Here is a 27,180-nt window from a genome sequence, read left to right on the forward strand (position 1 = left end):
AAAACACCACAAAGAACCTCGGAGTCTTACTTTGTTAAAACACGGTCCAGGTTCGGTAACATCAGTTCAACGTCTTTTATTTTGAAGTTAATTCTTAAGTCTCTTCTCTTCCTTTCACGACTTTAAAGACTAAATGAAGTTAGAAATATAAGCTATAGTTTCATAAAACAGGAAACAGTTTCTCAGTCTAAAGGTCTTTGAACACGAGATGTGATTGATTCATGTTTTTAATATCAGTAATTACAGCATTTACAGTATCACCAGTATTTACAGTATTTATCATTAATTACTGTATTTATCGTTAATTACTGTATTTATCACAGCAGCAGTTTATTAAAGAACGTCTCTGCTGCTGAAAACCTCTTCACACCACGACGCTGAAGAAATTGGGGGATCAATCATCAGCTTGAGTGTAACACTCGTGTATTTCTGACATTTTACAGAACATCATCAACGATCGTCTCCGGGGTCAAACTTCTGCACAGGCTGAGGAAACTGAGCCCACTGTCAATTACAGAGGCAGAAAATTAAAAGAAGACAGCAGTTTCCTGCAGGTTATTCATGATGTGCTGGCAGCGGGTTCGTCCTCTGGGGACAAACGGTCCAGAGGAGCAACAAACACTCTAACAAGGCGCCGCCGCTGTTTTCATGCTCACAATCAACTCCATCGACTACGTGACAGAGCAGCTAAATGCCAAACTGCTGCTAAAGAGCAAAACTGCTGCTGCTGCTGCAGGAGGCCCAACCCTGCAGCCGGGGAACTGTAATGATGCCCCCTACTGGCCCTGCAGGGGAACTGCACAGCAAAGACTAACAACAAACATCTTGTTTCTGTTCAGAAACTGAAATAAACGAGAACGTGACTCAGTTCAAACCTTCAACTGTCTCATGATGAAACCACATCGAAGTTCACAAACACTGAAATCACTCATTCACCCCCCCCCTCACGATATATAGTGACTTCTATGTAGACGATATATGGTCCACTACGAGACTGTGCAGAACTAGAACTTAGAAACATTATGAACCCTAGTAAACTCCTACGTAGAACTCACTGTATAGAACTCACTGTATAGAACTCACTACGAGAACTCACTAAAGACTTATAGACTCCTACGTAGAACTCACTCGTAGAACTCACTGTATAGAACTCACTACGTAGAACTCACTACGTAGAACTCACTGTATAGAACTCACTACGTAGAACTCACTGTATAGAACTCACTACGTAGAACTCACTGTATAGAACTCACTACGTAGAACTCACTGTATAGAACTCACAAAGAAAAACCTCGGCATGAAAAAATAAAAGCATCAACTCGCTCAGTGAAATTCTGTCACTTTGTGAACGTTTGGATCGACTGGATTAAAGTTTGAAAAATATTAAAAACAACGGTTTCCTGTTTTCCGACGGAAAAAAAAAGCTCAAATTTGATGACTATAGGAGAAAACTATGTCTAACTTTATTTAGTTTTTTAAACATGTAAAAGAAAGACGAGAGAATCAGCTTCACTGAAATCAATAAAGATAAAACTGTTCTTCAAAATAAAAAAATTAACAACAATTTCACACGTATCTTTTTAATTTGGTTCAAGTCCCATCTGCTAACATGGTGGAGGAGGGTTTATGACCTTAACTGCAGCCAGACACCAGGGGGCGATACAGATGTTTTATTGACACTCTGTGGTTTGTGCGATGAAGTGATGACGGACACGTTGAAAACAGGAAGTTTAGTGTCACCGTCGTTTGGCTCCTTCCACCTTCGCCCTGATTCTTCATCATCGCTCCGTCATCATCTTGATGAGGCCAAAATGCAAATGCAGGGTTTGATCTGAATGTGAATGAGGACGTTGTGTCCGTCTGACGTCCTCAGCCGAAGACGAATGGTGTTTATTGTCCTGCCTGGAACCAGCGGTGGCGTTTGGAGCAGGACGCCGTCTAATTAGCTTTTTTCCTAAAGGTTGTATTTCTTAGGATCCATCATCGCTGTCGTTACATCAATTAATGCTGTTGACGGGTGGAGGAATTGTCCCCGTGGCCCCGCCCTCACACCGTGGCCCCCCCCGTCCTTCACAGGCAGAAGAACCTCCTCTCCTCTCGTTGGCATTAAAGGCCTGTCATCCCAGCGTGGCGCGGGGCCCCCGGCCCCAGCCCAGCGGTGTCAATTAAATTTGATTGACTGAGTAAAAGAAGCACACAAATAAGCCAAAACAACAGACACAAAAATCTATACATGACTCCTCCACCCGCTCCACCCCTCCACCCCGGCTGTCAAATCAAGCGCTTGTCTCGTCTGTTTTCGTGGCGTGCGCCGTGGACGTCCGCCGCGAGACAACTGCTCCTGTGTGTGTGTGTGTGTGTGTGTGTGTGTGTGTGTGTGTGTGTGTGTGGGCGTCAGCATCGGCCAAACACACAACACGTCCTGGTTGCCCCGCCCGCCCCCTCTAAACACCCCCCCCCCTCACCAAACACCCTCTCCATCCACACAGAGCAAACCAATTAGCGGCTCTGGAGCCTCGTCCGCGCCGCAGAGCGGGGGCCCTGGGTATCGACTCAAATAGTTGTCCAATAAATGAGGTCTAATTTATCAGTTTAACTCCCCCTCCCCTCCAAGGAAAAGAGCGGGAGGAGAAAGAGAGAAAGAGAAAACAAATAGCTTTTCTTTTTTGTTCGTCGTTTGAACAGCTGATAAATCCCGTTCCTCACATTTCACGTCCTCGTCTCTCTTGGTGTTGTTTTGCTAATTGTCAGGCGGAGGGCTCATGTTTCATATTCGGGGCGATGATTGAGGGGCCCTATTACAACAGAGCCCATTAGGCTCCGTGGGGAAGAGCCGGCCCTGCGTGGGAAACATCAAAGGCCAATTTGCTTCCCAAACACCATAAATCCTGCTGCGTTAAGTGACTGTTTCTGATGCTGGAATAAATACACGCTCCGTTTTGGATCGTCCATTAAATTACCAGAGAGCGCAATTCGCACGCGGCATCCATCTTGATCAGCGGTGGTCAAAAGCAGGGTCCAGGGACCTGAGGACGTCCCCTGACCGGGTTGGACGAGGTCTCAGTCAAACACTCATCGTTCAAGAAGTTCGCAAACTTGACGTTAAACTTCAGAATGAATCGATTTCTCTGCTTCAGGATTTAATTTGTATCTGAAGACGACGTGAACATTCAGAATCAGAATCAGAAATACTTTATTGATCTTCATGTTCTAACAAGTTATGTTTGTTTTCTTTGTGGTCAGTTTTTCTTGCTTGATGAAGCTCAGGAGGAAAGTTTAAATTTAACGTTAGTGACGATGTTTAAGTCAAACACCGAAATCCTCGAGCAGATCTGAGTTTAGGCTTCGTCCACACTTCAAACTAAAACGTCCGCCGTCCAGACGGGTGTTTTAGAAATGATCTCCACACCAACACCTGAAAACTGTACTTCCTGTTTACATCACATGACCATTCACGTTCACTGGTCATGTGATGTAAACAGGAAGTAGATTGTCTCCTCTGCAGTTTGAGACAGAGGCTGAAAAGAGGAGCTGCAGCAACAGTCTGAGGAAAGTGAAGCGTTTTCTGAACATGATGAATGTTACACTTCAAATTTAAAGTTTCATCTATTAAATAAAACACAAATTTACAATAAATTTGTCAATGTATTTTTCAAAGTAAGAAAAATAAATCTTACTTTAAAAAAATTAAAATTTGATGGTTCACATTTAGTTTTTTCATGTTATTTTACATTCGATCGTATTATATTAAATTCTGTAATGTTTCTATTTATATTTCAATGTTTTTCGAAAATACTAAAAGAATATGTAAAAAAAAATTTTGTTGAAAGGAAAAATTGTTTAAAATTAGATCTTTTTTCCTTATATTTTCATATGAAAAGTTCAATACTGCAAAACTCTTGTTTTACATTTCAAATCTCAAAAACATGAAATCAAAATTAGTTGCTTATTGGAGTTAAAATCTAAAAATTAAATAAAATTGATTCTTTTTTGAAAATGAAATGAAAATAGTTCTATCTTGGTCAATGAAACATTTCAAACTAAAGCTGATGAAAGTACGACTCGACACCGTGTGAAGTCCAGACATCAGTTTATTTCAGTCTTTAGTTTAAATTACAGGACTGAAAACCAGTCGTCCGTCTCTTTACACACAGGTTAATAAAAAAAAGGCTTTTCCAACATTCACTGATATTTTATTTTTTTTGCGTTGAGTAAACATCATCTTACTGTCGCCAGCTCCGCCTCCCTCGTCCTGATGTGACCTTCTAACTAAAGAAGAATCTCAAAAACAATCTCACCAAGTCGCACAGGACGACGACTGTTCGATGGAAGAGCTCAGACGATTCAACATTTTCCTGCATGTGAAGAAGTTTGAACTTTTTTTACTTTCTGTATTTTACCAACTTTCCCAGAAAGTTTCTGACAAAAAAACAAATGTAATTTGGTTGAAATGATAAAAAACATGGAGACGATGTTATGGTGAGATTTTAATTAACTGTTGGTTTTCAGCTAAACTCAATTTAAAGACAATTATTTGGTCACTTTTTTAAATCGACATTTGCTCGAGGGGGAAAAACTTGATATTTAAACCTGTTCAACTTCAGTTATTAGTAATTTACCTTGTGATCCAGCAGAGGGCGCTCACACACACCACTATCAGCTCGACCTATTGTGTGACAGTAGCGAGCAAAGCGCATTCAAATTTATTTTAACAAATTACATGTTAATAAAACTTAGTTCAAACTGTTTTGTGTAAACATGAATAAATATAATTAGGTTGTGTTCACAATAAAAACATATAGAAACTTGATTTGACTTGAGAGGCTCCAAGAACTCGTCTGTAGAGAAATGTCACTTTTAAACGTCCATATCTGAAAATAACGTTTCACCAACAACCGACTGCGTCTTACTTCAACTACACGGTTTGTTTTACCAGGAAGCAACTGGAAATTATGAGAAACTTTCAAGACCCACAAAATAAAGTTTTTCTAAAATAAACAATTATATTTAATCATTATAACGTTTAGTGTTTTTAAAGAAATGTAGTGAAGAACATCTCGACTGTGTCTAGTGAAAGGAACCTGAAGAGTCTGAAGCTTCAGTCGATGATGAACGCAGTAATCTGTTACCTTCACGTCTAAAAGACACATCACACAACTAACGTCTATTTCATGAAATACTGCATAGATAATAAACACTGAAAGTAAAAAAACGTGTGGCATATAACATACAAAAAATTAAATACTACAAGTTCATATACAGTGGTTTTAAAAGTATTTGTGCTGGTGCACGTTAACAGCGTGCATGATTATAACCACATTTTAAAAAATTTAACAGAACATATAACTGTGCATCAACATAAATATTAATAATTCATATGTTCATCATAAGTGTAACTCAGAGAAACTTTTAATCTGCTGATGAAAAGATGAAAGTTTTGTTTTCGCAGACGACTGAACTCTGGGAATGTGAAAAAAGCAAAATAAAGTGAGATATGGAGACGTTTCCACAGACGCTGATTAATACTCAATGTTTATAAAAACACATCCGTCGGTCGCGTGGAGCTTCAGCTCCGTCGCTCGCCAGCGATTCAGTAACAGCATCGATTTATATTTACTGAGACAGTTTCACTTCTCACCTGTAAAAACTGTTTGAGGTAAAGAACATGAGAAACTGTATAATAAAAACCTCGTGTGATGAGAAGGTTATTGGTTATTGTCATCGATGACATCACTGATGACATCACTGCAGCCCCAGCTAAACTGATGTTTTAAGGCGTCGATGTTGAGGTTTCTCATGTCCGCTGCCTCTCAGTCTGTTTTCTCGTAGGTGATTGGCTCTGTGCTCTCGGCGCCGTCACCAGGCGCCGGTTGGTTAAACGTTGCTGGTCCTGCTCTTCACTCTGGCTCCTCCTGCGCCGCTCTTACCCTCTGACTTCCTGCCGGGTGAGTTCTGAGAGGCAGCGCCCGACTGACCACCACTGTTGTTGTTGTGATTTGTGTTTCCACTCAGCGTCTCCATGATGGAGCGGAACGCCCCAAACGGCCGCTTGCTCTCAGAGCCTCCTGTTGAAGTCCTCTCCTTCCCATGATGCACTTTGGTGGGCTCCGCCTCCTGACTGGAGCTCTTGTGGACCTGCTCGTCGAAGGTCACCCTCAGTTTGAGGTTCTGGGACGTCTTCCTGCGGGACGAGGGGGACTTCAGTGCACTCTTGGGGCTGGTGGCGACTTTCTGGCCGTTGGCGGCGTCCTGCAGGTCGGCAGAGGCGTCTGTTGTTTTGGCGTCTGCGGCCTCGGGGTCGCTGGAGGTGGGGGAGGGATTGTAACCAATGCTGTCCACTGACTTTGACCCGCTGAGTGAAAAAGCCTGCTTCCTCTCAGTTGTGGAGGAGGAAGAGGAGGGGAGGTGCTTATTCATCGTCAAATTAAGGTGATTTGACACGGGCTCCTCCTCTGTGATTGGCAGGTGCGACGGCCTATCAGGGCGCACAGTGTTTGAGGGCGGGGCCCCTTGACTTTTACCTTCCTCTGGGGGATAACCATCCGAATCAGACTCACTGAGAGAGCGCTGCATGATCTGTTTGAGTCTCGCTAGTTTGAGCTCTCTCCTCTCCACCAGCCCTGTCCTGCTGGCCCGGGGCCCGGGGGCCCCAGGGGCCCCTGGACCAGCGGGGCCACCGGGGCCAGCGGGGCCAGCGGGGCCAGCGGGGCCCTCTCTGCTCAGGCCCCTTGCAGGAGGCAGCTTGTCCCTGGGACACAGCGTGTCCGGCGCCTCCTTCCCCAGCAGCTGGCGGACCACAGCGTCTTGACTGACTCCTCCCTGACGAACCGACCAATGACCGTCAGTCCCCTCTGCTGTCAACATCATCTCTGGCCACGCCTCCACTGAGGGCTGATGGGAGCTGGAGTCCAGAGGGAGAGACACATTCTTGTTTTACATCTTTTTAGTGCATTTCATAATATTTAAAATAATTACAACACACTACTGCTGTTTCTACCATCATTACATATAATGTGAATATGACTTACAGTAGTACTGCCATGAGTACAGTAGTACTACTACTACTACTAATACTACTACTACTACTACAACTTATACTACTACCACAACCAAAACAAAGCCAGCGTGCAGTGCAACTTTAAATCGATATCTGTTCTAAAATTAGTGTATTAAATTAAATAAATGTATTTTATTATTGATACATCTGTAAATAATACACAGTTGACCTGTACTTCTTCCTTCCACCAGCACCAGGTGTGTTTAAGAAGTTTCTGTTGTGCTGCTCACCTGAAAACTGCTGCCGCTGCTCATTTCTCATTTTTTACGGCCCCATCAACACCTGCAGACGTCAAGTTTAACTGTCCTCAGGCCGTGTGTGTGTGTGTGTGTGTGTGTGTGTGTGTGTGTGTGTGTGTGTGTGTGTGTGTGTGTGTGTGTGTGTGTGTGTGTGTGTGTGTGTGTTACCTGGGGGATCGGGAGGGCGTTCCTTCTGCCTTGTTGGGGTCCATCACTCTCTGCAGTTGTTTCTGTAGAGTCATCCTCTCTGTTGCTTGTCTGTTTGACACAAACTAGAATCACCGCCCTGTGGTTGTTTGCTTCGGTCAAACCAGAGTTTCAAACTACATTTTCCTTCCAGACTAATATGATGTCATTGTGACCTTTGACTAGTCAGTTAAGAGTTTGAAGAAATGACCTTGAGGTGTTGTAAAGTGATTATGTTTACGAGAATGGGACGGACAAGCTGAAACATACTTCCTCCAGCCACAGGGTGTCGCCAGCGTGGAGACAAAGGAACTCAAACATGAACCAGTGGCATCACAGACTGTAACTTACTCATTGAGCTGCTTGGTGAGTTTAACGACCTGCGAGGCCAGCGACATGCACGTTTCCACGACGACCAGGTACCGAGCGCAGGTGGTGTGTCCCTGCCGCTCGGCACTCTGGGAAGGCCGCTCCCCCTGCTGGTTCTGGACCGTCACGTTGGAGCCGTACTCCACCAGAGTCTGAACACACACACACACACACACACACACACACACACACACACACACACACACACACACACACACACACACACACACACACACACACACACACACACACACACACTGTTGTTTTATCAGATCATTAACACTCAGTGTTTTGATTGTTGCGGCCGGGGAGGCAACAGGAAGCAGACAGGACTGATAACATCCTGCAACAGGAAGTGCCACCGACCAGCAATAAAACTAAACAAAAAACACTTGACCTCCACTGCAGGAAAACGACCTTCAGAGTAAAACACGTTGTGTAGAGGAGGAAACTATTCACCTGTATACAGGTGAGGTGTCCGTACTGAGCGGCCACGTGCACGGCCGTGTTTCCGTTCTGGTCGACTTCGTCCAATGAGATCGCCTGTTCCTGCATGAACTGAAGTAACCACAGCAACACCTTCTCCTGGAGAGACGGACGGAGACAGAGACCACTTTTAACTCTTTACCAAAACAAGAGAACCACACACACACACACACACACACACACACACACACACACACACACACACACACACACACACACACACACACACACACACACACACAGACAGATTAGATTCATGCACGTGCACCCCCCCCTGCTACCATCATAGAGTGAATGAATTCTGTGGGCAACACAGTAATATCATCTTTATTCTTATATTTACATCAAACTTGTCAGTGTGTGTGTGATCAGGTGTGTGTATATGTTATCAGGTGTGTGTGTTACCTGTCCATAGCGACCAGCATAGTGGATCAGACTGGGATGTTCTCTGGTGCAGCTCAGCTCAGCGATGGCCTCAGTTTCACTCACCATCCACCTCACACACTCCAGGTGACCGTTCTGCAACACACACACACACACACACACATGCACACGCACGCACACACACACACACACACACACACACAATTAATCTGAGTAAACAGACAAGAGCCTTGGTGATAAGAGCCAATCAGGAGTCAGCACACAGCTGCCCAGCTTGCTTCTTGATAAAACACTTCCTGTCTGGCAGCCAATCAAGAGCCTGGTTTCCACTGCAGGGCAGACACAAAAGAACCCCCCCTTCTATCGGTAACGTTCCTGTCGCTGCCGAAACAGCAAAAGCCTCAATCTTAAAAACAGTATGACCTCAGACCAGCTGCCAACAGCCAATCACAGCTCAGCATTTCCACGTCAGGTGCAGAGTGGAGGAAACTGATACAGGAACAAAGACACTGTGAACAAGCTTCTTATCACTTTTGTGCATGTGTCTGTTCGTCTGCCAGAAGAGTCAAAAGTGACTTTTGATCCAGTTTGAAGTCACATTTTTATGATCCACTTTATACATCTTGGTGGTTTTTAACTCTAGATTTGAAGCAGATGAAGGATTTGAGTTGTCGGACGTCTGGATCTGAAGAAACTGAGCAAATCCGTTCAGAGACGTCCTGTGTCGGCCGAACCGCTTCAGAGAAACACTGAAGGAGTCCTAACCATCCAGAGAAGACTACAACTCCCATCATCCCACACTGCTTCCTTACATCATCAAACACGCGCACACAGCAGATACAGACCTTGACCCCCAGGCCTGCAGGGGTGAGCTGCTGGCTGTTGCGCTCGTTAAGTCCGTCCTCCCCCATCAGAGAGGTGAGATGCTGAAGACAGTCGGCGTGACCCTGAGACGCCGAGATGTGCAGCAGGTTGTTTCCATCATCGTCTCTGATCAGCTCCAGGTTATCTGCTGCCAGGTGAGGCTGGAGGAGGAAGAGGGGGAGGAAAGGAGGGGAGGAGGAAGAAGAAGAGGAGGAAGAAGAAGAAGAAGAAGAAGAAGAAGAAGAAGAGGAAGAAGAAGAAGAAGAAGAAGAAGAAGAAGAAGAAGAAGAAGAAGAAGAAGAAGAAGAAGAAGAAGAGGAGGAGGAGGGAGAAGAAGAAGAAGAAGAGGAGGAGGAGGGAGACGAGGAGCAGGATGAAGGAGAGGGAGAAGGGGAGGATGACAGAGGAAGAGGAGGAGGGAGAAGGAAAAAACAGGAGGCGGTGGAAGAGCAAGTACAGGAAGGAATTGAGGAGTAGGGAAAGAAAGAAGAGGAGAAATGAAAGGGAGGAAGAAGAAGATGTGGAGCAATGAAAGATGAAGGATGAAGAAGAGAGAAGAAGAAGAGGAGAAGAGGAGCAAGTAGCATAGAAAGGTGAAGAGAAGGGAGAGGTGGAACAAGTACAGAAGGACGAGGAAGAAGAGAAGGAGGAGGAAAAGAAGGAGGAGGAACAAGGAGAAGAATGTGGAGAAAGGTAGAGGAAAAGAAACAGGAGGTGGAGAGATGTAAGAGAAGGAGAGATTGAGAGGAGGAAGAGAAAAGCAGGACAAAGGGAAGAAAAGATGGAGGAGAAGGAGGATAAAACATCAGATATAGTTTGTGTGTTGTCCCACCTCCATTGGTCAGAACCTTTCATCGTTAGCTCCGCCCCCGGATGATGTCACACTCACCAGCAGTGAGATCTGTCCATCTCTGACGATGTTCATGATGTTCTGGTTCTTCTTCGTCTCCTCGTCCAGCTCCGTTCCTCCTCCTCCGAACCCCCTCAGCCCACCAGCCCCTCCTGCACCTCCTCCTGCTCCAGGGGCCCTGGGCTTGGAGCCGTCCTGCCTGCCCACGCTGCACCCTGGCAGGGGGAACATAAGAGCCGGGCCCCCTGGAGGCTCCACGCCCGGCCTCTGGGTCTGGGAGTCTGGGTAGACCCGCGCTGACAGCAGCTTGTCTGGAAGACAACATCCACCATCACAGAGGCTTCGTCCACAAAGAAAGAACAAAGGAGCAGAGGAAGAAGAGGACGGAACTTTGTTCTACCTGCATCAGAAAAAGAGGAGAGGGAGGAGGAGCAGCTGAGGAGTCCGGAGGAGAGCAGCTCCGGCTGGTAACCTCCTCCAGTCTGGGAGCGGTGCAGGTGGTGGAGATCTGGATCCATGGACTTGGACTTCCTCAGGTCCGACCACTTCACCGGAGACAGAACACAGTACTGCACAAAACACAAGGAGGCTTCAGACAGAGCCACATCATTAAATCTGATCTAATCTGATCAGAGTCATTTGTACCTGAGTCTGCGAGCTGCTGCTTCCCAGGCTCAGAGGCTCGTTGTGGGATAAAGTGGAGCTCTTCAGTCCTCCTCCCCGGGTCCTCTCCAGCGTGCCCCCCCCCAGGTTGCTCCCCGTCACTGAGCGCTTGTCGTGGGGGACGCGAGGCAGCGTGGACATCTGCTGACTGGATTTGATGTAAGGCACGTCCAGGATCTCGTCCATGTCCAGATCGTAGTGCTCCAGCTCCCCGAACAGAGCCTGAGGGTTGTTCCCTCCAACGACACCGACGCCGACGCTGGCCAGGCCCTTCCCCTTCCCCCCCGGCCCGTCGGAGGAGGTGGAGGCATGAGTTGGCTTGTCGGAGCTAGGGTCATCTTTACTGGCCTCCCCTGGCTCCCCCAGACCCAGCCCCTGACCCGGGGCTTTCCCATCAGAGTCTGAGTCTGTCGTCTCAGGTTGGTGTTTGAGGGGAGAGACTCTCTTCACCGGCCGGAACTTACTATGGACCTCGGCAAGCCCCGTGGGTTTGATTCCCCCGCCACTGTGGGAGGAAACCCCACGACTCCAGTTGATGGCTGGAGCTGCACGAGGAAAAGAGATGGAAAGAAAATGATTGAGTAACTTATTTAAGAAATTGTGAATTAAAACTAGAAGAGGACATGAGATTCTGTTGCTGAGGTCTGATATCACGTCATGATAGTAGAGGTACCTGGTCTCTCGTCGGCCTGACCATCGCTCCTCCTGGACAGCTCTGGGATGCTCTTCAGAGACGTCACAGAAAACTGAAGGACGACAGGGAAACACAACAAGCACAGAATGTAAACAGGAAGTAGAGTGTCTACTCTTATTAATAATTCTACCAACAGGATTTATTTTCTCTGAGCGACGACGAGGTGGAACTGTTACTGACAGGAAGTGTTAGCGACGCTTATTCACCGCTAGTAGTCGAGTCATGTGACTGATGAGAACCAATCAGGAAGAGAACGTCTGCGTCATCATTTAAAAACGTTTAAGACGACATGTGGGGTTCCACCTCAGAAACTGTTATTATATCAGATATTCATAAAGACAGATGTTAGTTTATCTTCACATGAAACTGACCACAGAGTCTTCAGAGAAGTCGATCTCGTCCAGGTCCAGGTATTCAGGAGCCTCCATCTTCACAGCACATCATCAGCCACGCACCCCGCTGGAGAGAAAACACACACACACACACACACACACACACACACACACACACACACACACACACACACACACACACACACACACACACACACACACACACACACACACACACACACACACACACCTTTCTTAGCATATTATTTTAAACATTTATTCTCTTTGCAACAGAAAGTCAGGTTTCTGTATTTATTCATCACATGGTTGCAGTACTTTTATCATTTAACCTCAAATAACCTTTTAGCTGAGGCTGCACAGATTCTAGAGATATGACTCATTTAATTATGCTCCAGGAAATGACATCACATTAAGACAAACATTTGTAGTGCAGACTTCAGAGGGTCAGTGTCAGTAAATGATCGTCAGGATCGAACACTGGACGGATCAGTAAGAAACTTCTGGTCACCTCTCTCTGAGCGATGTGACAAACTGCTGCAGCGACAGTGAAGAGGAAATGACAGATTTCCATGGAACGGAGTGTAAAACGTGTTGTTTGGTGTAAATCTGATCCGAGTAGAGTAATACTTCAGCTTTAAACTGTTTACAGCTCAAACCTCTCAACTGCACCAAGTGGCTGAGCTGCTGTGATCACAGGCAACAAACAGCAGGATAATCAGGACTAATCAGAGACCAGCGTGACTCGTACAGCGCACACACGGATTTAGAGACGCAGCACGCAACCTGAAGTGACCCCGGTGACCTGAAGTGACCCCGGTGACCTGAAGTGAAGTCTGAACACAAACACTGAGCACGAGAGACGTGAGGTTCAGGTGAAGAGAATAACACCTGGTTGAACAGAACAAGACATTTAACTGATTCACATAAAACACATGATAAAATAATAAACAATAACTCAACCAACAATAAATCAGTAATATACAATCTGCCGCAGAGTTTAAAAACTAAAACATAGTAACATGATGTAGTAACAGACAGTTCACTATTACTACAGCTGGACTCCAGGTTACCATCACCACTGAACTATTAGCTACTGGACTGTTACTCCGTGTGGTGTCAGACAGTCAGAGGGCGGTGGGACGTTTAATGCCTTGCTCAGGGACACAAGCTGCTTTCAGACAAGCACTGCACAGAAGCTGTGACACAGACGAAGATGTGAAGAGAGTTCGTGGTGATCAGAGCTGAAGGTGTCAGGTGATGTAAACATGATCATGTGACCTCTGCAGCAGAGGTAACACGTCACTTCCTGTCTCTGTCTGCTGCAGCCGGCTGCCCCCCCTCTCACCTGAACCATGAGGAGGATCTGATGCTGTGAACGAGTCTGTGCAGAAAACCTGCTGCTGTGTTGTTCAGCTGTGAAACACAAACTCTGGAGAAGCTCTGGAGACGAGTCTCTGGATTCCACCTGGAGCTCAGGTCTGAAAACAGCTTCAGATAGAGAGGATGTCCCTGCTGGATAATGGTAAGATGATTGTTTGGCTTTATAAGTTTGAGTCAGGGGCGGATTTCAACCCTCTTATTAAAACATTAAATACATTTTCCATATGTCTTTAAATGAGCACGTTCTTACGGTTTAAGGCTCCATGACGTTGAGAAAAGCAGCGACTGAGCTTTAACAGAGGAGCTGTTTTCAGACTGTGTGGGAGGAACCACAGAACTGAAACCGTCAAAATAAAAGCCTCTGATTGCAGCTTTGAGGAACTCTGCAGCCCAACATCCTTGATAACAACAGGTCTGAAACCCCACGTCCAAAATAAGACTGAGTTTAAAAAGGAGGTGGATGTGTGTTCTGTTGGTGAACAGCTGACGAGTGAAAATCCTTCCAGGCAAATCGAAAACACACGATTTCCCCCAGAATGGATCAGTTTCCACACGGGCTCGTTAGATTCATTAGCTTCTTCACGTTTCACTGGGAGGTCACGTGAGAAGCTTCCAACGCGACGCAGTGACCAACACGTTCCACTGGAGTGAAAACAGAGATGAGGAGCAGTGGCTCCAGACCTCACAGCAGTCGGTGGTTCGAGCCCCGTCCAAACCACAGCAGGATGTGTTCAGGTTTAACCCGGAGTTTCTAGGGTTACATCGCCATGGTAACAGCACACCTAACCGGCCCTCTCCTCCACCATCGTCCAGCGGTACATGGAAACCTGATTACAGGCATTAGGAGCTGCAGACTGGACGGACGCCAGGTTAAACCTCAGCAGTGATGTGGCTTCTCTGTCACTGCTCAGAACTTCATCCACTTCTCACGTAAACTGAACGACGGACTCCACAACATCTCAGCTTCTTCTGGAGCGTTCAGACCGATCACCAGATACTTTACCCTCAGTGAGATTATTCACATCTCAACGTAAAGACCAGTTTAAACTCAGTAACAGGAGAATCCTCCTGTTTCTCTTAATGCATCTGACTTGAATATAAAGAAAACTCTTGAATTAAGAAAATGAACTGGTTATTTATTTTTCACCCTAAAATATAAATATACCTTTTTATCTTTTATGTATTTTACATTATATTAATAAAAGTTAAAATTGAAATGTGGTTTTTTCTTTATTTTGTGAGTGGGTAGTTAGCTGGTTATAAACAACTCAAAACCATTTGACATTAATTTAAATATGGTTCTAAAATGTATTTTCTGTGATTGAATTGGTTAGTTAGTGGGTAGTTAGCTGGTTACTAACAGACTGTGTCTAATAAAACATGTATTATCAGTGGTTTTCTGTAAGTTAACTAGGTGTTAGTGAACAGGTTAGTTAGCTGCTAGCTGGCTGGTTACTAGCACGCTAGTTACGGGTTACCAGGTGAAAGCAGCGGGTGAAAGTTAACTCTCTAGTTAATCTTCTCATCCCTGCTCCCCGAGCAGCAGGAGGCTAATTAGCTTAGCAGCTAGCTCCGGAGCAGCTAGCGCTACCGTTAGCCGGGGATGCAGCAGCAGCTCCGGGAGGAAACGGCTCGTTCCCGGGTTCGATGTGACTGAACGGAGCCCTACCTGGTGGAAGTGGCGGCGGCCGCGCACACGGAGCCTGTCCCGGGGAGAGACGCTCGGGAGCCGCCAGCGGAGCCTCGGGTCCGGCGGAGTTTTCTGTCGATGAAGAGCACAAAGACATATGGAGCACAGAGAGGAGCACACACACGACCTCTCACTCCCAGCACATTTCTGAAGACCGTGGACCACTCAGAATAAATCCCATGAACTAATGTGGAGAAACTTTAGAAAATCTTCTTCCTCCTGCTCATTATCATTAATTCTACTAATTTAAACTTTTAAAAACAATCACAGATTAATTCATGTAAAATAATTAAATTCATTTTCCAAGAGTAGAATTAACTAAATTATGAACTTGACATTCACATGTGTGGTTTTTATTTAACATTTAAATTTAGATTCAACAGTTATCTTTGTATTTATATCTAAAGTATTTGAATTTATCCATATTGAACTACTTTAGTTTTATGGAGGGTAAAAGCTGCCTTTGTCACAAATCCTGTCTCCTTTTTTCTTCTTCCTGCTAAGTCATCGTTGTAATAGACGATCTTTGAAGAGAGCAGCCGATCACAGAGGAAGTGAAACCGTTAGTTTGGATTTAACTACAGACCTTAGAATAAAACTACCGACCTTAGAATAAAACTACAGACCTTAGAATAAAACTACAGACCTTAGAATAAAACTACAGACCTTAGAATATAACTACAGACCTTAGAATAAAACTACAGACTTAGAATAAAACTACAGACCTTAGAATAAAACTACAGACCTTAGAATATAACTACAGACCTTAGAATAAAACTACAGACCTTAGAATAAAACTACAGACCTTAGAATAAAACTACAGACCTTAGAATAAAACTACAGACTTAGAATAAAACTACAGACCTTAGAATATAACTACAGACCTTAGAACTACAGACTTAGAATAAAACTACAGACCTTAGAATAAAACTACAGACCTTAGAATAAAACTACAGACCTTAGAATAAAACTACAGACTTAGAATAAAACTACAGACCTTAGAATAAAACTACAGACCTTAGAATAAAACTACAGACCTTAGAATAAAACTACAGACCTTAGAATAAAACTACAGACTTAGAATAAAACTACAGACCTTAGAATAAAACTACAGACCTTAGAATAAAACTACAGACCTTAGAACTACAGACTTAGAATAAAACTACAGACCTTAGAATAAAACTACAGACTTAGAATAAAACTACAGACCTTAGAATAAAACTACAGACCTTAGAATATAACTACAGACCTTAGAATAAAACTACAGACCTTAGAATAAAACTACAGACTTAGAATAAAACTACAGACCTTAGAATAAAACTACAGACCTTAGAATAAAACTACAGACCTTAGAACTACAGACTTAGAATAAAACTACAGACCTTAGAATAAAACTACAGACCTTAGAATAAAACTACAGACCTTAGAATATAACTACAGACATTAGAATAAAACTACAGACCTTAGAATATAACTACAGACTTAGAATAAAACTACAGACCTTAGAATATAACTACAGACCTTAGAATAAAACTACAGACCTTAGAATATAACTACAGACCTTAGAATATAACTACAGACCTTAGAATATAACTACAGACCTTAGAATAAAACTACAGACCTTAGAATAAAACTACAGACTCAGAATACAACTACAGACCTTAGAATAAAACTACAGACAGAATAAACCTACAGACCTTAGAATATAACTACAGACTCAGAATAAAACTACAGACCTTAGAATAAAACTACAGACTCAGAATAAAACTACAGACCTTAGAATAAAACTACAGACAGAATAAAACTACAGACCTTAGAATAAAACTACAGACCTTAGAATAAAACTACAGACCCCAGAATAAAACTACAGATTTACAATAAAACTACAGACTTAGAATAAAACTACAGACCTTAGAATAATAATAATATAATAATAATGTAATTTACTCTATTGTGAAATGGGCTTCTGCACAATCCACCAAACTACAACTGTGTGAGTCAGATTCTTCTTCCTCTGACGTCACGGTTTCACTTACATAACTTTGACTTTGTCAGGGAGGAAACACACCGACGCTGCAGCACAGACGCTGCAGCACCGACGCTGCAGCACAGACGAGGCTCAAACTGTTCTGTGAGTTTCCATAATGACAGAGTGAGAAGTTCTGCTGCTGTCTGAGGGGCCACGTTATAAACTATGGTTAAACTCAACAGCGTCATCTAGAGGCAGAGTCTGGTTCTGACGGATGTGTTGTTGATATAATCAGATTCACAGATTCACAGATTCACAGATTCACAGATTCACAGAGTGGCTTTATAACAACACATTTATTCTTCACATCATGTTGAAGGGAACTTTATCAACTTCTTCCTCCTGTTCTTCTGTTTCTTTATTAATATTCTTCTTCTTATGAATGTTTTTCAATCCTGCGGCCTTTTCATTTTCATTTCATTTCATTCCACCGATTCCGACCCTTCCAACATCAACAGGTCTGCTCTCATTTTACTTTTTTCAACTCCTCACACTTTTGAAATATTCAGCTTTTTCTGCAATTGTTGGATTTCTGGGTGTCTGTGGGAGGCATATAGAGTGATGACATCATCACTTGCCTTTGAACCTGGTGGTGTGACATCATCACAACATGTATTATCAGTTTAATTCAGCAACTCAGCGTTAAACTGTATTTTCAGCAGGAAGTCATTTTTCTAGTATTCTGTTAATTTACTGTTAATCTGAACTTTGGCCCTAATGTGGTTTATTTTTGAACATTTGGTTTTGTGCATTCTTTTGTTCACTTAAAGTGTTTTTATTTTTATTACTAATTTATAACACAATATCAACAACACAGTTTATCTGATTCTGGTTCTGAATCCCATCAGCACGGTCGTCTTCAGCAAAATGAAGTGATGTCATATCCAAAAGGCCAAAGGTCACGTTCACTGCGACATCAGTGTTCTACCACCTGAAGCTCCACCACGAGGTGATAAATACAGTTTTGAAATATTCTTGGTTTTTATGCACAAGCTGAAAATTCAGACAGAAAATACACATTGAAGCAAAAGTATTTTAATGTGATATGAAGCATAAAGCAGGTGATAACATGACATGTGAGCTCGCTTTATATATACAGCTCTGCAGGTTATGTGGTTACAGGTCGTCAAGCACGAGTACACACACACCGTGCACTCTGTCTACACACTCTGTACAGCGTTCACACACACACACACACACACACACACACACACACACACACACGCACACACACACACACACACACACACGCACACACATGAGCAGGAAGCAGGAGGAGAAAGATGAAACTTTGAAACACAAACGTTGTCCCTGAAACCTATAAAATATGAAACTGTAAATTAACGTTAAGTGGGAGGCGTCATTTCTGTATTAAAGAATCTATGGAAGCACAGAAAGGACAGTTTTATCGTGATGAAAGTTCTCTTCAGCGTGACCATAAACTTTATAAAAACTCTGGATCCAGAAAGTGAAGTCAATGTGGAGGAAACCTGTATCCTCTGGAATGACCAGCAGAGGGCGACTCCACTGGTTTTCAACGAGGTCAGTCTCAATTTATCAGAAAATGACCATATGATTGACACCTAGCACCGTCCAATGGGTGCAGGTGTCAGGTGTAGGTGGAGTGCAGTGTCCTTGAACTCTCAGTGAGGCTCCACCCCCTGCTCCTCCATATACTAATGTAATTGTTATGGTTACTTCTGGTTTCAAAAACCCAAGATGGCCGGTGGATCGTTCCAGGGCCAACCTATCCCAGAATCCCTTGCACACCAGTGCCGGAGCTAACTAGCTAGCTCTGCAGTCGGCTGAGCTGGAGACACAAACAGGAAATCCTCCGGAGAACAGATCATCTTATTTTGGTTCGGACACTATGGTCCACGGGGCTATTTTTAATAATGATGTTTTTTTCTTTTGCTTTAATCTGGTTATGATTATATAATTACAGTCCCATGTAAACAAAGTTAATAAAGTGAATATTGTCTCGTCTTCGCTCGTCTTCAGGATCTTTGAGGAGAATTCATGATGTCATCTCAGTGGCTGCAACAGATACAAACAACACAATCACTCATGTGTTGATGACTGACAGACCCACTGAACAGGTTCGAATTGAATTCTGAATTATTTGTATAATGTATAAAATGTATAAAAATAAAATATATAAATCTCAGTTTAATATCAGACTGATTTGTCAGTGTTAAAACAGGCGTGTTCTGAGGGGGAGGAGCTTTCTTACGTGGTCACGGTGCAGCCGGACACGTGAGCGGCGGTGCCGGTGAACTGGACGTCACATCGAACCACGTTGTTGTTGAAGTTGGACTCTGGAACCTGCTGCTGTGGATTCACTGTCACCTACATGAAGTAAACCATTCTTATATCATAATGTAGCTTTTATTTAGTTATCTTAAATACTTTTAAATGTTGCCTATGAATTGTTGAATTTCTCTTTGGGTCCATGTTCAGTATTGAAACATCTGTAAATCATCAGTGAGAACAACATCTCTGATGAGGGCTGATGCCGATACTGACATCAAACCCTTTTCACAGAGAAATGTAATCAGGGCCCGAGCCCCCCCGCTGGGAGGCCCTGTGGTATTTCCCCTTTTCAGGCCCAGACGCTCAAATTCATACCAAAGTTTGCAGTGAACTCAAAACCTCAAAGAGTTACTGTATTCTAGAGTAATTTGAAATGGGCGTGGCAAAGTGGCTCAACAGCGCCATCTAAGGAAAAGCCCCTCAGTTAGCTTTCACCGATCTTCACAAAGATCGTAGCCCTGGTGTATCGTGACCAGACAAACATAAAAAGTCTAGAGGTGCAATTTAAATAACGCAACAGGAAGCCCGCCATTTTGGATTTAGTGGCCATTTTTCACATTTATACTTTGAGGTACTTGTACCAGGGTTTTCATCAGTTCAACTTCATATTGAGATGAGTGTCATCACAACAAGATGGAGATACAAACTAAACTTTTTGTCACACCGTGTGACCGTGGCGTGGCATCACAGTTTGATTAAACGCCATCAAAACACGAGGTTCTGTATCTCGGACATACATGGTCCAATCGAGTCCAAACGAGACATGTAAGACAAGAGTCCCGGCCTGATGACATCTACACAGAAATCATGACTTAAAATCACAGCGCCCCCTGGTGGCAACAGGAAATGTCTTGTTTTTTGCATGTCTTACACTTGGATGTATTCCTCCTCATCCACTGACCGCAACCATGTATCAAATGGGTCTCAAGACATTGTTAATGACGGCATAAGATTACTGAGACTTTTCCAAGTAAACATTGAGGTACGGCGAAGGTTCATCCTTCGCCAAAGGAGACGATGTTGTCATAACTCCCCTGTGCATTGTCCTATCACCGCCAAACTTCTGTCTCATGATCAGAGTCCAAGCCTGAACAGCTCTATGTGTCAATATTTCCTCAGGGTCATAGCGCCACCTACTGATCAGTGTGAAAATTAGGTTGTTGTAACATTGTCCAATTGACACAAAATTGCTCACGCTACATCAGAGCCCCTACTTGAACAGATCTATTAGTCTGTATGTAATAATAGTGATGCCGCCCCCTACTGGCAACAGGAAGTAAGCTTTGTTTTACAACTATCATTCAATTTACTTAACATTTTCACAGTGTGATGTGCTATTGATAGGGTGGATCGTAATGAGCAATTAGCAGGCAAGGATCGACATCGCATGACGGACACAGGAAGTGAAGCGTTTGTCCTTGCCGCAGTGCGCAAAACACGTGCAACGCAGAGACGTGCGCTTGGTCATTGATCGCTCTCTCCACCGACCGCAACAGGCTTCAAAATGCTGTTAGTGCTACAACGTAGCCCTAGTTGAAGTTTGATATTTTACATTTTAACCATAAACTTTATCATAAATAAATAAATAAAAACAAATACAAGCAAATATATACAACTTGAATTAAGAGTTTATTCTGTAAATAAATCAATCAAACCAGATATATATATAGATATATATATATATAGTTTAATGGTTCATGTTTGATAGAACATCCATTAGGGACTATTTTCAGTGGCGGATTGATCCACATGTGCTGCTCTGGTGAGTTTTTCGAGTGAGTGATGATGAAAACAGAATTTTAACTTTTTAAAAACAAAATGTGTGAAAGTGTTTTTTACCTTGAGGACGTATTTTCCAGGTGAGACGTCGGTGATGTCGATCCACTGACAGTCGATGTCTGCATTGTAGGTGTCATAACAGCCTGGACTCAAACCCTACACACACACACACACACACACACACACACACACACACACACACACACACACACACACACACACACACACACACACACACACACACACTTTACTTGTATTGCTCACACTCCTATTTTCTGTTATCGATCTTTTTCAGAACAAAGATAGATCTGTGCTAAGCTAAGTTAGGCTAATGACGTCTCTGCACCAGAGAGAATTGTTTCAAACTATAAAATAATAAAAACCTGATGTGGATCGATACCAAGAGTCAGATAGAAAGTGAAACAGATATATCGATATATTGGCTATACATTTTTTGATATCTGTAAACACGAGGAGTCAACTATAGTTTCTATATATTTAAAATGTGTTTTTATCCCTTTGTTTCCTTCTTTGTTTCCTTCTTTGTTTCCTTCATCCTTGTTTCCAGGCTCTTTTCCTGTGTTTCCTGTTTCATATGATAAATGGAAAAATGATTCTTCCTGATTTGACGTCTGATTGAACATCGTCTATGTTTTTATTAATGTGTGGGAATTAATGTGCTTCAAATAACGTGTGTGTGTGTGTGTGTGTGTGTGTGTGTGTGTGTGTGTGTGTGTGTGTGTGTGTGTGTGTGTGTGTGTGTGTGTACCTGAGTGTGTGAGGTGCAGGCGAAGCGGCGGTAATATCCGGGGTCACAGGAAGTGTCCTCCAGACAGAAGCTGGCCTTGTGGCCCTCAGCGACCTGAGTCTGGGTCTGAGCGTCCAGCAGCTCGTACAGACTGAACTCATCCATGCTGTGGAAATGACTGAAGAACAAACAGTGATGTCACTTTATTAAACCACTCGAGGTTAATTTTTAACATCAGCTACTTACTTATGACAGCTGTGCCACTCCCAGGAATATCGAGGTTTACTGGGCAGGAAGTCGGACGTTCCCTGGTTCTTCACCCTCTGAGGGAACCTCAACAGAACCCTGGTGTCGTAATCGTGAGCAGATGTGGAGGAACTGGAGGAGACGACATGCAGAGTCAGCTTCATGTTGAGGTTCTAACAAACAGCTGTGGGTGAACTTTACAGACCTGATGATCAGTTTCTCAGGTTCAAACGTGTTTGTTCGAAGAACATTTCTGTTTTGTTCTTTAAACTAATGACAACATTTCTCCCAAACTCCAAATTTAACGGACTCTGAAATGAAACTGCTGCCACAAGATTCGAGATCAATGTGGATCTGTCTCCTCATTATTTCTGGAGCTGTATACATTTTGGAACTCGTGTCTTACGAGGCGAGGCAGTTCTCCTCGGCAGCACAGCGCAGGTTGTACATGGACATCCTCTGCACGTAGGTGCCGATCTGGATGTAGTAGGGGTCAGGAACCAGATCAGGGAGACCTGCAGACAATCAGATGATTCCTCGTTATAATGACCCACACGGCTTCTTCTCATTGGTTCATTTCCTTGAGTGACAGTTGAGACCTGGAGAAATTCATTTGAAACTGTAGGTTGGAATAAAGAAGGCGTCACTGCCTCAAACAACTGAGCACAAGTTGACTTTCATGTTTGCAACAGATTCACTGTGGATTAAAAATGACAGACGTTGATGTTTTATTCTTTCTGGTCTACTGCCCCCTCCTGGTCTGGAGATGTATGTCCTCCGTAGATGATGTCGCTTTTTAGCTTTAATGTCACTTTTGGGTTTGTCGTGTGTAAAATCAAAAATATGAATCAAGATGAATTATGTCTTCATCTGTTTAGACTTGTTGAGTCTCGGGCTTCAGTTTGGACGTGTGACCACAAACTATCTGATATGATGTGATGTCACGTCTCCAGAAGGTTTCACCTTCACTCAGAACAAACCACCAGAGACTAGAGACTGAATCATAACTCTGCAGCTTCCACAGGCAAAGTTCAAAAACATTTACAGGCAGCAGGAATGAAGAAAGTGAAATACACTTCTCTTCCTTTGAAGCCTCAGGTAAAAACGTATTTTATAAGAAACATATATTCCTGAATTTACCTAATGTGACAGGTTATTATTGTTATTTAATCTCTACTATTATTTTATTTACTATTATTCTTCATGTATTTCCTTCTGTATTTGAACCAGTTGTTGTGTTGAGCACTTTGTACTTTGAATTGAAAAGTGCTCTATAAATAAAGTTAAAACATTGAATAGATTATTAAACTGAGTCTGAACACATAAGACAAACTAACACTAACAGTGGCTGTATATTACATATATAATATGTGGAGATGTATTTAATATTCATTTTGATGTTGTGAGAAATGGGCACATTAGAGAGATGTACCTGTTGCACAGGTTCTATATGTCTGATGATGTGTTACACGTCAGCTTCATGCAGTGCGCTGTGAGAGCAGAGTCGTGGTCTGGTACCGTGCTGGTGGAAGCTGGTTCCGTATCCGTGCCGCTGGTGGCTCCGGGCTCTGGGTCGGTAGTAGGAGTTGTAGTAGTTATAATAGGGGTAATAGTTGGAGGGCTTGTACGGGTTGTACGGATCATCTCCCACCATCGTGTCCTCTCGTCTCACCGGAGCAGCGTCCCCATCGGCCGGCTGCTGCTGCTGCTGCCGCCGGAGCGTCATCGTGCGTAATTGCGCGGTGCCGCTGGATGCGGGGACCCGCGGGGAGCTGCGGGGCTGCGCTGCGGAGGAGCCCGCCGTGTCGTTCCCGGTGCTGACGACCACCACGGGGCCCCCGCGGCCCGGTGAGCCGGTCTGCCTCCTGCTGGACGGTCGGTACTGAGCCCCGCGGCTCAGGATGCTGAAAACCTGCCCGTTGTGTTGCCATGTCAACCCGCGGCGGGGCGCGTCATCACCGGCCGCTGCCGCGTCCTGAGCGCGAGCCTCGGTCAGAAAAGTCCAGAGGAAACAAAGACGAGAGAAAGAGAGAAAGAGAGAGTGAGCAGAGAGTTCCTTCATGTCTGAGGAGCGTGTATTCCTCCACACACACTCACACAGACACACACCGACACACACCGACACACACCGACACACACTGCTGCGGATCTGAGGGAGAAGTGAGGGAGCTGAGCTCAGGGTGGAGAGAGGGGGGAGAGAGAGAGAGAGGGAGAGGGAGAGGGAGAGAGAGAGGGGGGAGACAGAGGGGGAGAGAGAGGGAGAGGGAGAGGGAGGATTTGACCTTTGACCCTCAACATGTCAAACAGGTTTTTCAATCAGGGTCAAATATGATATTTATCTGAGGATCAAATTAAAAAATCTGTGATGATAATAAAAGTAGAATCTGAATAAATGAGGTTCTTGTGAAGTGAGAGGAAACGATGGAGCTCTGGACCTTCAGGCCCACGGGCCTCGGTTCTGATCGTGGTTCAGCCTCTGGAACCAAGAACATCACAGAATGAACCATGGTCCTTTGGGCTGAGCCGCTCTCGACCCTCTTCTCCCTGTTGGGACGAACCTGACAGTTTCCTGAGGCTCTTTCTGGTGTATTTTTCAGGCTTTGCAGGATTAAAGTTTAAATCTGTGCCCGAGCCGAACTGAGCCACTGCAGCTCTGAGGAGACACGTCTGACCTCCAGAGCATGAACCTGCTCTCCCACAGACCCCGAGGTCTTTAAAGGCACCACAACATGAAGAAGTTTGAAATTGTAAATGTTAAATTAACTTATCTGAGAGGTTTCATCCACCTGGAGACGGATTTTCTTGCAGCTCTCTGGTTTGGAAATGATTAGTTGTCAGTGAAGTGAAACAGTTTGTTCTCTCTGATAAATCATTTGACTGCTTCAGGTTTTTACTGCAGCTGAAAGTTTCTTCTCAAACCTCTGACTCGTGCTCTTCTCTGAAGAGCTGTGAGGTCAAAGGACTCCACTATAAACAGAGATGATCCCAACAGTGAGGGCAAATCACCTTGATCGCCCCCTGGTGGCTGGCTGCAGTAGAGGTCATAAACCCCACCTCATCCATGTTAGCGGATGGGACATGGAACAAAAAAATTGACGTTAAATAAAAATAGACGTTAAATCTGTCATTTCAGGTTTGTTCAAGTGTTTCTGATCAGTTTGGTTTGAATCAGTTATTTGATGATAACGGGCTGAGACCAAGCTGAGTGTATGGGGGGGGGACCGCAGGTGGCAGCGTTCGGATCAGAGATATTTCAGCTTCTTTGTCTGTCGACGGGAGGAAGTGGAGACGTGTCGTCCATGTTTGACTTGAGAGGTTCTAGATGTTCCAGATGTTCCAGTTGTTCCAGGAGACGTCAACGTTCCTTCTCAGGTCCTTTATCTAAAATTTTCCAGAGTTCTTCATCATCCAGAAAATTACAACCCTATTGTTCCCCAATAGCGTTTGGAACCTCGCGCAGAGGTTCTGCACAATCAAGATGCTTTTGTCTGGTTTTATTAGAGGAACGGTTCCCCTCGCACTCCCCGCTGGGCGCTCAGGATGTTTTAAAAGAGCTGAAAATGAAACACTTACCGACCGAGAACTTTCCTTCAGAGCACTGTACAACACACACAGGCTGCCACACACACTGCTCCTCCACACACACACACACACACACACACACACACACACACACACACACACACACACACACACACACACTGCTCCTCTCACACACACACACACACACACACTCACACACACACACTGCTCCTCTCACACACACACACACACACACACACACACACACACTCACACACACACACTGCTCCTCTCACACACACACACACACACACACACACACACACACACACACCCACACACACACACACACACTGCTCCTCCCACACACACACACACACACACACACACACTGCCCATCTCACACACACACACTGCTCCTCTCACACACACACACTGCTCCTCTCACACACACACACACACTCACACACACACTGCTCCTCTCACACACACACACACACACACACACACACTGCTCCTCTCACACACACACACACACACACACACACACACACACACACTGCTCATCTCACACACACACACTGCTCCTCTCACACACACACACTGCTCCTCTCACACACACACACACACACACACACACACACTGCTCATCTCTCACACACACACACACACACACACACACACTGCTCATCTCACACACACACACACACACACACACACACACACACACACACACACACACACACACACACTGCTCCTATCAGTTACTGTAACTTGTTTGATTTTCAGATGATGTCACACAACCGTCAGTGAACTAACTCGACTAACAAGACAAACTTTATCCTTAACTCTCATGAATCAGTTTTTCCGTTGTTTCTGTGTGTGTCTCCTGAGGTTGAACAGACCTCAGATCTGGATGTCACGGCTGCTGATTTCTTCTGGATTTATCCTCATTATTTCAAGATCAAACCACAACAGCAAAGTGGAAAAAATGACTTTAAAAGAGAGGATGACTTTTATTGAAATGGATAAAAAGATGAAAACAAATTAGGAGGGATTCCAAACTTGTGTTCATTGGAACCTTCAGGTGGAGTTCACTTGTTCTCAGTCCAAACACATGCAGACGGGGGTTTGGTTAATTGGAGACTTTAAATTGACCGTAGGTGTGAATGGCGCCCTGTGCAGGGTGTGACCCGCCTCTCGCCCAGTATCCGCTGGGCTCAGCCCCCTGAGGCCCTCAGAAGGATGAACGCTATGGACGGTGGGTGGACAGCAGTTCCTGAACCGACCCCAGCCTGGACGTGATGTCATGACTTCATCTCTCTCTA

General features: G+C 44.3%; 2 protein-coding genes across 2 annotated transcripts; both read right to left on the reverse strand.

Annotated features, from left to right (window-relative positions):
* Positions 1-4,073: 4,073 nt before the first annotated feature.
* On the reverse strand, positions 4,074-15,333 carry LOC118114767 (synuclein, alpha interacting protein). The gene is made up of 12 exons (XM_047341108.1): positions 15,195-15,333; positions 12,164-12,251; positions 11,772-11,844; positions 11,081-11,643; positions 10,836-11,004; positions 10,475-10,746; positions 9,567-9,746; positions 8,743-8,856; positions 8,311-8,436; positions 7,834-8,003; positions 7,465-7,554; positions 4,074-6,901 (listed from the first exon to the last, which is right to left on the reverse strand). The coding sequence occupies exons 2-12, from the start codon at positions 12,218-12,220 to the stop codon at positions 5,875-5,877; spliced, it is 2,841 nt and encodes a 946-aa protein (XP_047197064.1). The 5' UTR covers positions 12,221-12,251; positions 15,195-15,333; the 3' UTR covers positions 4,074-5,874.
* A 2,978-nt stretch (positions 15,334-18,311) lies between these two features.
* On the reverse strand, positions 18,312-24,463 carry LOC118114723 (protein-lysine 6-oxidase). Its single transcript, XM_035165335.2, has 7 exons — positions 23,849-24,463; positions 22,737-22,845; positions 22,331-22,462; positions 22,106-22,262; positions 21,397-21,492; positions 19,478-19,593; positions 18,312-19,281 (listed from the first exon to the last, which is right to left on the reverse strand). Exons 1-7 carry the CDS (start codon positions 24,390-24,392, stop codon positions 19,275-19,277), a joined length of 1,161 nt encoding a protein of 386 aa, XP_035021226.2. The 5' UTR covers positions 24,393-24,463; the 3' UTR covers positions 18,312-19,274.
* Positions 24,464-27,180: the final 2,717 nt, after the last annotated feature.

Source organism: Hippoglossus stenolepis, chromosome 9, assembly GCF_022539355.2.
Source record: "Hippoglossus stenolepis isolate QCI-W04-F060 chromosome 9, HSTE1.2, whole genome shotgun sequence".
NCBI classification, from domain to species: Eukaryota; Metazoa; Chordata; class Actinopteri; order Pleuronectiformes; family Pleuronectidae; genus Hippoglossus; species Hippoglossus stenolepis.

Coding starts and splice junctions, on each gene's coding strand:
- LOC118114767 (XM_047341108.1), bottom strand. CDS start 12,220: ATGGAGGCTCCTGAATACCTGGACCTGGACGAGATCGACTTCTCTGAA. Junction 10,747..10,835: donor CTCCTCTTTTTCTGATGCAG/GTAGAACAAAGT, acceptor GTTGTCTTCCAG/ACAAGCTGCTGTCAGCGCGG. Junction 9,747..10,474: donor ATGGACAGATCTCACTGCTG/GTGAGTGTGACA, acceptor TTCCTCCTCCAG/CCTCACCTGGCAGCAGATAA.
- LOC118114723 (XM_035165335.2), bottom strand. CDS start 24,392: ATGAAGGAACTCTCTGCTCACTCTCTCTTTCTCTCTTTCTCTCGTCTT. Junction 22,463..22,736: donor GAGGAGAACTGCCTCGCCTC/GTAAGACACGAG, acceptor CGTCTCCTCCAG/TTCCTCCACATCTGCTCACG. Junction 19,594..21,396: donor CTGGAAAATACGTCCTCAAG/GTAAAAAACACT, acceptor TACTTCATGTAG/GTGACAGTGAATCCACAGCA.